Genomic DNA, 15206 nt, shown 5'->3' with positions numbered 1-15206 from the left:
CCCAGGGTATTGGGATTGCACCCATGACAATTTTGGAACAAAGCAATCTAGAAGTAGTATTAGAATACTATACCCCTTGAATCTATTTTGCCATTCAGTTAGCTCTCAACATAAAAGATCAGTTTGCAACATTTGCCCTTTTCTCTGCTATAAATTCAATGTAGTTCTTTGATCTGTTCCTTAATTCAATATCCCCAATGGAGTCAAAGAAACTGTAAATGGAATACCACAAGGTGAGTGAGAGGAGAGAGCAGTGTTGAATGATATTTAACGCAGGCTACATAGGATACTGGACATTGGAAGGAAAAATGGACTGCATGGACCGAGAGGTTTTAAATAACTGAGGGTGATGTTGAGACAGATTTAGATGTAGTAGTTGACTTGATGCTGAACACATCCAACATATGGAGATCAGCAACAAGTAAAGACAATAGGGTGTTTAACTACATGGACAATGCAATGGATTACTAGTCCATGGAAATGGTGATCAGAGTGATCAGACAGCAGGAATACCAATGTATCCTGGGCCAAAAGATATAAGAATGACATTCAACTTCTAAAACAGAGAAGACTTGTGAGACTTTCTATCACATTAAGAGTCTTAGCTGTAAGGAAAGATTACGGAGATTTGAAAATTGCACTCAAAGTGAGGCATAAGAGGTTGGACGGAGGTATAAAGCAGTTTTTGGAAGGGGAGAAATTGAATCTGGAATATTGTCAAGAGAATTGAACAAAGGGACAGGTCATAACAGTTAAAGATTAAGTTTAAGACTGATATTAGGTAATTTAAGACCAATATCAGGCTGGTCTGGAAGGGTAGGAGGATGGGATCCAATGTGAGTTGGCTGACTGGATACAAAATAGCCTTTGTGGTAGAAGGCAGGGTGTGGTAGTGGAGGGTTGCTTTTCAGATTGGAGACCTGTGACCAGCGGTGTGCCACAGGGATCAGTGCTCAGTTCCTTCTTGTTTATCATGTTTATTTATAATTTGGATGCGAATGAAGGTGACATGATTAGTGCATTTGAGCGTGACACCAAAATTGGTGGTGTAGTGGACAATGAAGAAGGTTGTCTAAGGTTACAAAGGGATATTGATCAACTGGGAAAGTGGGCACATGAAAGGCAGCTGGAACTTAATTCGGACAAGTGCAATGTGATGCATTTTGGGAAGTTAAACCAGGGCAGGAATTACACGGTGAATGGCAGGGCCCTGGGGAGTGTTATTGGACAGAAAGACTTGTATAGTTTCCTTAAAATGACATCACAGATAGTCAGGGTGATGAATAAGGCAAATGACATGCTTGCCTTTGTCGGCTGTGGCATCGAGTACAAGAGTTGGGTTGTCATGTTACAGCTGTACAAAATATTGGTGAGACCGCCCCTGGAGTACTGTGTGCAGTTCTAGTCACCACACTACAGAAATGATGTGATTTAGCTAGTGAGGGTGCAGAAAAGTTTCACAAGGATGTTGCCTGGACTGGAGGGTTTGAGTTCTGAGGAAAGGTTGGATTAGTTGGGACTCTTCCCTGGAGTTAAGGAGGATGGGAGGTGATCTTGTAGAGGTTTATAAAATCATGATGGGCATAGATAGGGTTGATGGTCACAATCTTTTCCCCAGGATAGGCGGAGTCTAAAACTAGTGGGCAAAGGTTTAAGGTGAGAGGGGAAAGGTTTAAAGAGGACCTGAGGGGCAGGTTTTTCCACACAGAGGATGGTAGGTAATGGGACGAGCTGCCAGAGGTAGTTGTAGAGGCAGCTGCAATTACAACGTTTAAATGACATTTGGACAGGTATGTGGTTAGGAAAGGTTTAGAAGGATATGGGCTAAATGCAAGCAAGTGGGACTAGCTTAGACAAGCATCTTGATCGGCATGGGTGAATTGGGCTGAAGGGCCCATTTCCATGCTGTATAATTTTATGACTCTAATTACATTTCATTCAATGCGATTAATTTGTAAAGGACTGGTGATGCTTCTGAGTCAGGACTTCGAGGGGAACCTGCAAGTGGAGGTGCTCTCATATACATGCTGCCCTTGTCCATCTTAGTGGTAGAGGTTACAGGTTTGGGAGATGCTGTCAAAATGGCCTGGGTGAGTAACTGCAGTGCGTTTTGTATATGGTACTTACTGGAGCCACAGTGCGCTGGAGAGAATGAATGTTTACTGAGGTGGATTGGGGCTGGGGCTGGGGCTGGATTGTCCTAGATGGTATTGAACTTCTTGTCCAGCACTTATCCAGGCAAGTGGAGAATATCTCATCACAGTTATGATGTGCCGTAAAGATAGTGGAAAGTCTTTGTGATAGAACAGTATAGCACAGGGACAGGTCCTTCAGCCCACAATGTCTGTGCCGACCATGATGCTAAATTAAACGAAACCCATCTGTCTGCACATGATCCATATCCCTCCATTCTCTGCATACTTATGTGTCTGTGTAAAAGCCTCTTAAATGCCAATATCGTGTCTGCCTCCACCACCATGCTGGCAGGGCATTCTGGGCACCTACCACTCTCTGTGTAAAACAAAAACACTTGCTCTGCACATCTCCTTTGAACTTCCCCTTCCCATCTTAAAGCTATGTCCTCTACTAGTGATGTCAGGAAAAGAGTCACTTGCTGCAGGAAACCAGCCTCTGACCTCTTTTAACCAGAGTATTTATGTGGCTGGTCCAGTTGAGTTTCTGGTTAGTGGTGACCCACTCTCACGTGTGGGACTCATCGGTGATAATATCATTGAATGTCAAGTATAGGTGGAAAGACTCTCTCTTTTTGGGGATGGTCTTTGCTTGACACTTTGATGCAAACTTTTCTTGCCATTTCATAACCCATGTCTGATTGTTGTCCAATTCTTGCTGCATGCAGGCATGGACTTTTTATTTCGAGGAGTTGAGAATGGAATTGAACATTGTTGGATGTTGTTTGATGAATGCGGGAGACTTCTAACACTTTACACAAATGGTCATTATTCAAGTGGGGCTCAGGATAGTTACTCAACTGTGTTGGACATCATTGACTGATCCTGTCCTCAGTCAACATTCATTGGCAAGGAAAGGCTGACTTGATATTGACTGGAGGTAGGGATCCTGGGGGATTACTTTCTCTTCTCCATACCTCGGGATGATGAGGCTGACCGTAATTCACACTGCTACTGTTTGAACATGCTAGCTGAGCACTGACTGGGAAGTTAGTGTAGGGATTTCTCATAGAGTAGAGAGTTATACAGTGAGGAAACAGGCTCTTCGGCCCAACTCATCCATGCTGACCAACATGCCTTCCTGAGCTAGTCCTATTTGCATTTGGCCTATGTCCCTATGAACCTTTCCTATCCATGTACCTGTCCAAATGTCTTTTAAACGTTGAAATCATACCCGCCTCTACCACTTCCTATGGAAGCTGGTACAGCTTTATACTACTGATAGGGGATCATATTTTCATAGTTGTTTAAGAATCTCTTAAATCTGAATAAGATGGATGGTCTCCATTTATCCTGCTTAATGATCTGAAGTGAATGGGACAGGATATTTTCCCATCATTCACAGGGAGCATCCTGCATTTTTTTTTCAAGAGCTACAAACCCTGATAGTAATTTTTAAGTACAGTATCCAGAATACCCTGGGTCAATTATTTTCAGTAATTGCCAGCTAAGTTGCAGTCTCTATTCACCTTGTGTTTTCTCTGTGCCCTCGCCCTCCCACCACCCTTCTCTGCAGCATGGAAGGAGGCGAATTGTTCAGCAGAATCCAGGATCGAGGTGACCAGGCCTTTACTGAGAGGGGTAAGTCGTGAGCAAAAAAACAATCTGCTGGAGAAACTCAGTGGGTCAGGCAGCATCTGTAAAGGCAAGGGGAGGATCAACATTTTGGGTTGAGACCCTGCATCAGGACTCAGAATGTGGAGGGAAGATGGCCAGTATAAAGAGGTGGGAGGGAGAGATGATGCGGACTGGTAGGTGATAGGTGGAATCAAGTGAGACAGAAGTTGGAGATGATAAGTAGAACCAGATAAGGGAGGGTTGATGGGCAGATGGGGGAGGGGATAGGAAGGGTAGACCAAGGGAAAATGAACCACACTGTTCAAGCCGACTCCACTTTATTATCCTCACTGCAAGCCACACAAACAATAGGGGACACAACCATGATTATAAATACCACATCACAATGTCAATCAAACACAAGGCCACAGTTTATTCAACTGGTCACAGGAAGAATGTTGTCATCTTTCATAATGGCCAAATAAATTCCTGATACCAGGAATCTGAGCTACTAGGGGAAGCTGACAGAGTTGTTTTAAGATACGATAATCCCCCTGCTCAAGTTATTGAAGAGAAAGTGGCAGAGTTTCAGGCAAGTTGTTCATGCTTGTCCAGAGGTGTCACGGAACAGTGCAAATGATATCGGTTAGCAGGTTGAAATTGGGACTAAGAAGCAAGGGGTTGAACGTATTTTATCCAAAGACTCGGAGCTCTGAGGTGCAATACTGAATAGGTGATCACAGCTTCAACAGCACAGGAGTCAGCACCTGTGGGCTGGAGTGAGAAGTGAGTCAGACTCGGGGACCCCTGTGCTTAGTAAACCTTGCTGGAAAGCACAGGGATCATGTGAGGATGGGAACGGGCTCACACACTTGGATGGACTGCAACAATTTGCAGTGGTGATTTTTGCAGAGTTACATGTCCTGTGGCACTCCAAGGAGCAATACCAGTCAAAAACTGACACCATGCCAAGGGATTTATTAGGGCAAGAGACTTTAAGCAGAATTGTAAAGGAGGAGGGAGAAGGTTAGGGAGGGAATTTCAGAGCTCAGGGCCTGGGTGACCAAATGTGTGCCTGTCAGTACTAATCTGTAGGAAATGGGAGCTCGTCGAGAGACCAGAGTTGGAAGGATATTGCAGCCTTGAAAGGAGATCAAAATCATGGATAAATCTGATTATAAGGAAACTATGTTAAGAGTGATTAGGTAGAAATTAGATGGCACAAGTTACCTATGCAAGTGCATTGCAGCAAAATGTCAGTAGAAGAGAGAGGAGAAACCATTCAGCTTCTTGGAACCTAATCATTTTCTGGAGCTGAAGTGACATTTGCCAAGAGAATATATTGTTCTAATTACTCCACAAAATATTAAGCAATTATGATCACAGTTGACCTGTTTTACAGTGGAAATCATGGTTCACATTACAGAATCTGAAGTGAGGGCTTGACTCCCTGATTACACAGTGCACAGTGACTGTTGTTAAATGGAAGTTTAATTGCCACTTTTTTATATTGATGACAATTAGTGTGTATAAAATGGTGGCTACTTTATAAACTGTGGTGTGATCTTGCCTCTGGTTCAGAAGATACAAGTCCCAGCACAGAGACCTGATCACAGAAACCTAGACTGAAGCTCTAGTGGAGTGCCACACCACACTGAGGTGTCTTTTATCAGATGAGACACTGAGGCTGCCATCTGCTCTCTCTTGTGGACATAAAAAGTCCCACAGCACTATTTTGAAGAAGAGCAGGAGAATTCTCCTCAGTGTCCTGGCTACAGCTGTCCCTCAGTCAACATGGCTAAAAATATCTGGGCATTATCATGTTGCTGTCTGTGGGATCTTGTTATGCATAGATAGGATGGGGTTGGTTTATTATTGTCACATGTACCAAGAAACAGTAAAAACCTTTTGTTTTGTGTGCCGACCAGACAGGTCATGCCATACATAATTACATCGAGATAGTGAAAAGAAAAACAGAATGCAGAATATAGTGCTGCAGTTACAGAGAAAGTGCAGTACAGGTAGACAAAAAGTGCAAGGGCCACGATGAGGTAGATTGCGAGATCAAGAGTTCATTTTAGCGTAAGAGTGGTCCATTCAAAAGTCTGAGAAAAGGTGTCCTTGAGTCTGGTGGTATGTGCTTTCAAATTTTTGTATCTTCTGCCCAATGGGACAGGAGAGACATCATGGTTTCTATATCACAGCAGTGTCAACACTTGAAGAACATCATTGGCTATATAGTGCACTAAGATATTCTAAAAGAAACTTGATAGGCACAGGCTCATCTTACCTGTTGAGTGAATCCTTTATTGCTTCCTTTGTTTATTTTACAGAGGCCTCAGAAATAATGAGGGACATAGGGAGTGCTATTCAGTACCTCCATGCAATGAACATAGCTCACAGGGATGTTAAGGTAAGACCTGTAAGTTCTCCACTTTGCCAGAAATCATCAAATGATTCAAGAGTTTTGTCATTAGCCTTTCTTGGCTGATCTACAACAAAGAAGCTGAAGGAACATTCTGATAGGCTTGTGCATAGAGGAGTTGGAAAGAAAGGGCTGTGATCAGAGAGCCCAGAGGGGGAAAGGTTAATCTCCATTTATGAGACCTTCAGCCTTTCAATTCAAAACTTAGAAATCCCAGGACATTTCACAGGCAATCAATTAGCTTTTGAAAATCCTTCAAATTATTAAAAACCTTTCCAACCTCTCTCTATGATGTGAATATTGTTCCTCAGTTTTTTTGTTAATCAGTTGGAAATAATAAATAAATGTGCCCTTTCCACTCCTTTGGATATCATCCTGCATCTGAGACCAATTCTGCTGCATCCTCTGAATGGAGTTTTATTTCCAGTAGTGACCTGACTTTAAAACATCTGTTGGGTTCAGATGATTACTATCATATTTCTATTTATTTCCTTCACATTCTCTATAATCCTAAACTAATCCTGATCCCTACTGCCCACATGCAGGTTCATACCAGTTGCTGTATACATTCTGCCCTGCTCAGCCTGTCCCATTAGGTGAGACCATCCAACAAGACCTAGACATCACAACATCACCAACACATTACACAGACGAAGTAGCTCACCTGCCCATCATTTCATCATATTACAGACATCCCCTTTGTTCCACCCATTGCCCTCCCTCATCTCTGCCACTTAAACCAACTTGCTTTCTCTCTTTCCCACTTCTGCAGAAGGATCTTCGACCTGAAATGTTGACTCTTTCTCCCTCCACAGATACTGCCTGGCCTGTTGAGTTTTTCCAGCATTTTTCAGTTTTTATGTCAGATTTCCAGCATCTGCAGTTTGTTTAATTTTCACTTACATTTCATCATCTCCATCAGCTTCACAGTCCAGCAATGTGTCAGATTTTAAATTCTCATTATGACTGCTGAAATTGCCCCTCCTGCATAACTTTCTCTGGTCCTATGAGCCTCTGATAGTGTACCCCTCTGGTTGCTGCGGCTCGTGAATCCTTTGTTGATCCTCCTGCCATCAAAACTGTGTATGAAGTTCCCTTCCTATATCTCTTCCCAATCCTTTATCCTTTAATAGAGTCATGGAGCTATACAGCACGGAAACAGACCCTTTGGCCCAACTCATCTATGCTGACTGTTCCCTAACTGAGCTAGTCCCATTTGACTGTGTATGGCCCATATCCCTCAAAATTTTTCCTCTCCATGTACCGGTCCAAATGGCTTTTAAATGTCGTAATTGTACCGCCCTCAACCACTTCCTCTGGCAGCTCATTCCATAAGCCAACCACCCTCTGCGTGAAAAAGTTGCCCCTCAGGTCCCTTTTAAATCGTTCCCTTCTCACTTTAAATCTATGCCCTCCAGTTTTGGACTCCCCTACCCAGGGGAAAAGACTGTGGCTATTCACCTTATCTATGTCCCTCATGATTTTATAAACCTTCATAAGATCACTCCTCATCCTCCTACATTCCAGGGAAAAAGTCCTAGCTTATCCAGCCTCATAACTCAAACCCTCCAGTCCTGGTAACATCCTCGTAAATCTTTTTTGACACACTTTCCAGTTTAATGATATCCTATAGCAGGGCAACCAGAACTGTATGCAATACTCCAAATGTGGCTTGACTAATGTCTTGTACGACTGTAACATGACGTCCCAGCTCCTGTATTCAGTATCCTGACTGATGAAGGCAAATGTGCCAAATACCTTCTTCACCATCCTGTCTACCCATTTCACCACTTTCAAGGAACTACGTACCTAGGTCTCTCTGTTCTACAACACTCCCCAAGGCCCTACCATTTACTGTGTAAGTCTTGCCCTGGTTTATCTTTCAAAATGCAACACCTCGCATTTACCTAAAATAAACTCCATCTGCCATTCCATGGCCCACTGGCCCAGTTGATCAAATTCCCGTTGTTATCTCAGATAACCTTCTTCTCTATACCACAAATTTTAGTGTCATCCACAAACTTATTAACTTTGCCACTTACATTCTCATACAAAATGTTCCTTAAAATGTTCCTTAAAACCAACTCATTGATCATCCATTCTAACATCTCCTTCCATGACTGGCTTCCAATTTCTCTCTAGTTACACTTACATGAGATGATTTGGAATACTTTACCCAATATAAGTGCGGGTTTTTTTTTTCGATTTAGTACTTAGAATAATCCTGTAGCGGAGGCTCCACTTGTAGCTAATTAAGGAAGTTGTGGTGTGAGTTTCCACCCCAGAATCTGTTTATAAATTCCCCGATGTTATATTTTCACAATGTTAGAGATGTTGGAAGTGCTGTCCTGCAGATGAGACCTAAAAAGGGTCCCCATCTGACTTATTAGGTGAATGTTAATGACTTTGTTATTCCAAAACAAAAAATCAAGAAATTTTCCCAATATTCCCTCAGACAACACCACAAAACAGGTAATTGGGTCCTTCAATACTTGTTGGCTATTCTTCTGTGCATGTTTTGTCTGCTTTGTTGGCTGGTGACGCAATGTAATTTATGACGCATTTGGGATGTTTCTGAAAGTTAAGATGAAGAACTGTATAAAATCTTCATTCAAAAATTGATGTGTGCTGATGATTAAAGATCAAAGGACACTCTGTCTCTCAAATTTCGCTATTTGCTCCTTTTTTTTAAACAAGGTTTTTTCTCACACTCTTGATGTTCATTTGAATTTTGCAGCCGGAAAACCTGTTGTATACAACAAAAGATTTCAATGCAGTCCTGAAACTCACAGATTTTGGGTTTGCCAAAGAAACAACGCTTCACAACGCCCTGGTCACACCCTGTTATACACCATACTATGTTGGTGAGTGTCAAGAGAGTCATTTTCATACTTTGTGAATATCTACAGCAGAAAGCAGAAAGTTCCATTAACACAGGAACCAGTGAGCAATTGTGCTAGTGTTTGAGTGCTGAAACCTTTATAATTAAGGGGCAAGGACCCACAGAGAGAAACACCACCACAATGGAAAACAGTGCAATAAAAAAAACAAATAATCCTGGAACATGACCTCTTCCTCCCGCAACCTAACAAGCTTGTGTAGTGCTTTCATCAAATGGCTATAATGCTTCAAGTTGCTGGATCAAGGATAATTTTGCCAATCATGCCCAGATCCTCAAAATGATATTGGAGAAATGAATAAATTAGAAATTAGTGATCAGTGACATTGCAATTGGGTTTTAAAAGCCTGGAGACTACAGAAAGTGGAGAATAGAGGAAATTCCATAGTTTTAATGCCTACGGGAAGAATAATAGAAGAGACTGTGATGTGTTGATTTCATTACCTTAGAATTGGAGAGTACACAATGGTGTCAGCACTTGAGATCTCCATTTCTATATTTGGTATTGGTATTAGTTTATTATCATCACATGTACTGAGATACAGTGAAAAGCTTTTGTTTGCATGCCATCCAGACAGATCATTCCATACATTGAGGTTGTAAAATGGAAAACATAATGCAGAATATAGTGTTACATTTACAAGTAAAATTCAAGAGCCATAATGAGGTTGACTGGGAGATCAAGAGTTCATTCTTTAGTGTATGAGAGGTCCGTCCAAGAGTCTGATAACAGTGGGATAGAAGCTGTCCTTGATTCTGGTGGTTCGTGCTCTCAAGCTTTTGTATCTTCTGCCTGATGGGAGGGGGGAGAAGAGGGAATGACCATGATGGCATGGGTCATTGATTACATTGGCTGCTTTCCCAAGGCAGCGGGATGTGTAGGCTGGGACATTGGAGGGGAGGTTGGTTTGAGTGATGGACTGGGCTGCATTCACAATTCTCTGCAATTTCTTGAGGTCTTAAGCAAAGCAGTTGCCGTACCAAGCTGTGATGCATCCAGATAGGATGCTTTCAATGGTGCATCTGTAAAAATTGGTAAGTCATCTGGGACATGCTGAATTTCCTTAGCCTTCTGAGGAACTAAAGGCATTTACCATCTCACAACATATTAAAGTTCTGATAACCCTGGATGCTGAGGACTTTGAGGGTGTTTGACTGGCAGATTTTCCAGACTATTGGATGTTATTTCTATTATTACCTCAACAATCTTTTGACTCAGTTTTTTTCCAGATGTAACACTGTATGATTTTATGTCTTTGCACTATACTGCTTCTGCAAAACATCAAATTTCATGTCATATAAGACAGTGATAATAAACCTGATTCTGATAAATTTTCTGGTAAATAAGGTAAGTGCAGGAATCAGTGTGTCAGAGGGAAAGCAGGAACTGTGGTCCCAGTGTGTTAGTGGGAACTGTTGTCCCGGTGTGTTAGAGGGAGAGAGGGAACTGTGGTCCCGGTGTGTTAGAAGGAGAGAGGGAACTGTGGTCCCGGTGTGTTAGAAGGAGACAGGGAACTGTGGTCCCGGTGTGTTAGAAGGAGAGAGGGAACTGTGGTCCCAGTGTGTTAGAGGGAGAAAGGGAACTGTGGGTCTGGTGTGTGGGAAAGGAAAGCAGCAAACATTACCTAGTGAGCCAGACACTGAACAGTTGGGATTTCCAAAGAGTCAAACAGTGAATTATCAGAGTTTTGTTGTAGTAATGGGAAGCAAAATGTAGGCTAGGGAACACACAGGCGGTTGGCCTTGGGAGGACCTGTCGACCTCTCTGTGTCTCAGCAATCAGTCACTCGAATTGGCCTCAATCTAAAAAAAATGTATTCAGTAGGTGACATTTTCTGAGCCAACCACTATAGCTGAGGGCTCACGGGCAATGGGCAGCAACTCTTTGATACAGTTTAAGGTGGTTCACAGGACCCATATGTCCAAGGACAAGTTAGCCCGTTTTTATCATCATATAAATCCTATATGTGACAGATGTAATTCGAAGGTGGCTTCCCTGACACATATGTTTTGGTCCTGTCCCCTTTTGGAAAAACATTGGAAAGACATTTTTAACATTATTTCATCTGTATTGAATATTGATTTACAACCTCATCCTATTACTGCAATTTTTGGGTTACCAATGATGGAATCTGGCCACTTATCTGCTTCTGCTTGTTGTATAATCACTTTTGTCACATTAATGGCCAAGCGATCCATTTTGTTCAAATGGAAGGATCCAATACCTCCCACCACTTTTCAGTGGTTCTCTCAAACTATAGCATGTTTAAACTTAGAAAAAAATTAGGAGTGGTACTGTTGATCCTTCGCTTAAATTTGAGGAAGTTTGGAGTCCATTTATTCAATATTTCCATATGATATAAGCAGACCTTTTTCAGATCCCTTTCAATAACCCTTGAATACAGAGGAGCGGAGTTAACGACATAATAATGTTTTTTTTAATTGAAGAAATATCAGTCCAGTTTTTGTTTTTTTGAAGCTTTTGGTTTCTTTTGGTTTATTATTAATATTTTTTTTTGATTTGGGGGTTCTGTTCTCATATAATTAAATCTATCTTCAATTTTCCTTTTGTATTATGTTCACTTAATAAGAGAGCGGGAAGTCTAGATTACTTTTTTTAACTCCTTGTGATTATATATATTAACTGTTATGATTGTTATCCTGATCTCTTTGCACCATATGTATAATATTAATGTTATATATATTAATTTGTACTAATTTGAAAATTAATAAAAGATTGAAAAGGCAATGGGCAGCTTATCACAGATCTGAAGCCTGTGGTTTTCCAATAAGTCACCTGCTGGATGCAAGGCCCACTCTCTGTCATGGGAGGTACAAAAAGGTCAGGCCACATTGTAAAGTAGATTTCTGCAGTTACGTGTCCTCAGCAAAGAAGGTAGTTCTACATTCCATCTGCCAGTGCCACTCTGATTAGTTCTGGGGTTTACACCAGTTATTTAGGCCTCTGGTGTTCCACTCTGCAAGATTCATTCAACCTCTTTCTTTGATACATCTGGGTTACCAGTGACAAAGCTGCAAACTATTGGTTAGTGATTATCAACTCTGCATTTAGTTCTGTCTGTGGACCTCTGGTCATGATTTGCAGAGTTGCAGCACCAGCAGTGTATGAAGATTCTCTGTATTGATGCAAAACACTGACATGGATCCACAGCAGATCTGCTGTTTACAGAAGTGTGGCATCTAGCCTCAGTGCCAGTGGCATATATGGCAATGGTTTGGTCTCTAACCTGATCACATCTGATTCTTTACAGGGCATCTTTACCATTTGGAAGAGCACATTTATTGACCAAGTCTATTCATTTTCATGGCTTTGGACAGTAAGAGCCCATGAACAAGGGATGTTGGCCCGACAGTTACAGGGGTTGTAAGACCATTGATCCTGTCAGTATTGCCACATCATACTCATGGGTTAATGACAAGGGGCCCACGTCAGGTAGATCTCCAGAGTCTCTCTGGGCCTCTCTGTAAGGGGAGACTAATCTGTTAAAATTGATTTACTGATTTTGACAAGGAAGGAATACCACCATGACTCTAGTGTCCCAGATAAAATACTTTAGCTCTTCTCGCTTCATTATAAACATTGACAGTGACAAACATTCAAATATCATCATTGGCTGTAAAGCATTGGGCTAGTCTTGAAGTTATGAAAGGAATAATACAAATACAGGTTATTTCCTTGAGTCTCAAAGCCTTGTTCCCCTCAAGTGCCAGCATGGTCAATTACGTGAAATACCTGGCATTTTTTCATTCCCAATTGTCCACCAGTTTTTCAGTCATTGTCTGCACCTTTCTTGCACAAGCTGCATATTTCATGTTCCCAAGAGTTACAGTTAGTCATCAGGTATTGACTTGTCATTTGTTTACCAATTCCCAATCTGACTCCCTCTGTAAAGGTGCAGAGCTGATTTATCTCTACAAAGAAGAGTTTGATTACCTCCCCATGGGGGTGACATCCAAAAGAACAGATCGTCTCTTATGGTGACCGTTCCTGGATCGCCATCAAAGGCAGGAGGCCAAATGGGACTGAGGACATTGAAACCAGAATTAATTTACAATCACCTGATGTTCAAACTCTGAAAAAATTCAACAGATCAAGATGTGCTATGAGAAGCAGCTTCTCAATAAACCCATCAAAACCTCCAATGATCTTGACATCTGCTGTAACACAAAGCTAAGTCGAAATAATATATCCTGTAAATAAAATAATGCACACTAAATTCATAAATATGACACTCCATTTCAGGAAAAATATTCTGCTACACCTGGGTAATACAATTACATGAGATGACAGATGTAATCAATTTAGATTTACCTTCAGCGAGGATATGCTGCAAACTTCCATTCCTCTTAAGAATATTTTCCATCACAGTTTTATTTTCAAATCAGTTTTGTTTGGCATTGCCTTGGATTGCTATTCACATCCTTGCGTCCTCACAGCCCCAGAAGTCCTGGGCCCAGAAAAATACGACAAGTCATGTGACATGTGGTCCTTGGGAGTGATCATGTACATTCTGTAAGTAGCTGTTTCTTTCCGCTTTTTAATTATTTCCCCTCAATTTCTTTCATAAACACTTTTTAAGAGCTAGATATTAGTGATGTAATATGGCAGAAGTTCATCTGATAAGTCTAATGACGCAGTGACCTGGAATTTCCTGAGTTACAGTTATGTTAAGACATTTATAGTTTCAATATCAATCTTGCCAACAGAAACAGACCCAAATTTTCAGAGAATTGCATATTAGCATATGTCTGAAATTATGTTTGCTAATGTGCATTACTTTGCAAAATTTGGGTGAAATCATCAACATAAATTGTTGGGATTGAATAAATTGTGAAATAAATGGTGTTTTCTGACTTTAAGTAGCTCTTTGTCTTATGAAAATTATGCTATGAAAATTCAAGTTTGAAGCTATTAATGTATCCTAAACATGGCATGCTTAAGAATTAGTGGAAGCTTTTCTGATTTGAATGTAATTGATGTGGATGCCATAAAAATGATGTTCAAAAGCAACAAGCATATAATACAGATCTCAGTAGAAATTTTAACAATTGCTAGAAAATGCCAGAATGTTAATTGGGTCCTGCCGTGTCTAAAGTTTTAGTGTAAATTTAAACTTGCCATACATTAGGTGAAAATTCAAAACAGTGCATAATTGGCCAGGGGAGACTGTTGACAGCCACCCAGTTATCTACTCTAAACATTCGCAGACACAAGAGATTTTGCAGATGCTGGAATCTGGAGCAACACACACAAAATGCTGGAGGAACTCAGCAGATCAGGCAGCATCTATGGAGGGAAATAAACAGTCAACGTTTCGAGTTGAGATCCTTTATCAGGACTGGAAAGGAAGAGGCCAGAAGCCAGAATAAAGGGAAGGAGGTGGGGAATAGATGAGCAGGTCATGAGGGCAGGGAGGGGAAAGATAAGGGGTGAGGAGGCCACAGGAATGAGGGCAAACAAAAATTGGTGGGGGGGGGGGGGAGGGAGGAAGAGAAAAAGGGGAGGAGTTACCAGAAGTTAGAGAAATCTGGTACTCACCCTCAACAACTTTCCTTTTGGCTCCTCCCACTTTCTCCAAATCAAAGCTGTAGCCATGGGCACTCACATGGGCCCCAGCTATGCCTGCCTTTTCGTCAGCTACATGGAACAATCCATGCTCCAAACCTACACTGGTAACACTCCCCAACTCTTTCTCTGCTACATTGATGACTGCATCGGTGCTGCTTCCTGCACCATGCCAAGCTCGTCAATTTCAGCAACTTAGCCTCCAACTTCCAGCCGCCCTCAAATTTACTTGGTCCATCTACAACACCTCTCACCCCTTTCTAGATCTCTCTGTCTCCATCTCCGGAGACAGATTAATCATAGACATTTCTACAAACCCACTGACTCCCACAGTTACTTGACTACACCTCTTCCCACTCAGTCACTTGCAAGGACGCCATCCCCTTCTCCCAGTTCCTCCGCCTCTGCCACATCTGTTCCCACGATGAGGCTTTCCATTCCAGGACATCAGAGATGTTCTCCTTTTTTCAGCATCGATGGTGGTGGAAGGGAAACACCACGACCCAAAAATTCCCTTTCAAGTCTCGCTTATCCTACCTTAGAAAT

General features: G+C 41.7%; 1 protein-coding gene across 1 annotated transcript in view; it reads left to right on the top strand.

Moving 5' to 3' along the window:
* The window catches only part of LOC127572006 (MAP kinase-activated protein kinase 2-like), a 110826-nt gene that overhangs the window by 80934 nt on the left and 14686 nt on the right, over positions 1-15206 (top strand). Inside the window, exons 3-6 of the mRNA XM_052018807.1 lie at positions 3709-3773; positions 6083-6162; positions 8912-9038; positions 13532-13607. Coding sequence (XP_051874767.1) covers positions 3709-3773; positions 6083-6162; positions 8912-9038; positions 13532-13607 — 348 coding nt within the window. The remainder of the gene's footprint in view (positions 1-3708; positions 3774-6082; positions 6163-8911; positions 9039-13531; positions 13608-15206) is intronic.

This window comes from Pristis pectinata, chromosome 6 (genome assembly GCF_009764475.1).
Source record: "Pristis pectinata isolate sPriPec2 chromosome 6, sPriPec2.1.pri, whole genome shotgun sequence".
NCBI lineage: Eukaryota > Metazoa > Chordata > Chondrichthyes > Rhinopristiformes > Pristidae > Pristis > Pristis pectinata.
This window is presented reverse-complemented; position numbering and strand designations above follow the sequence as displayed.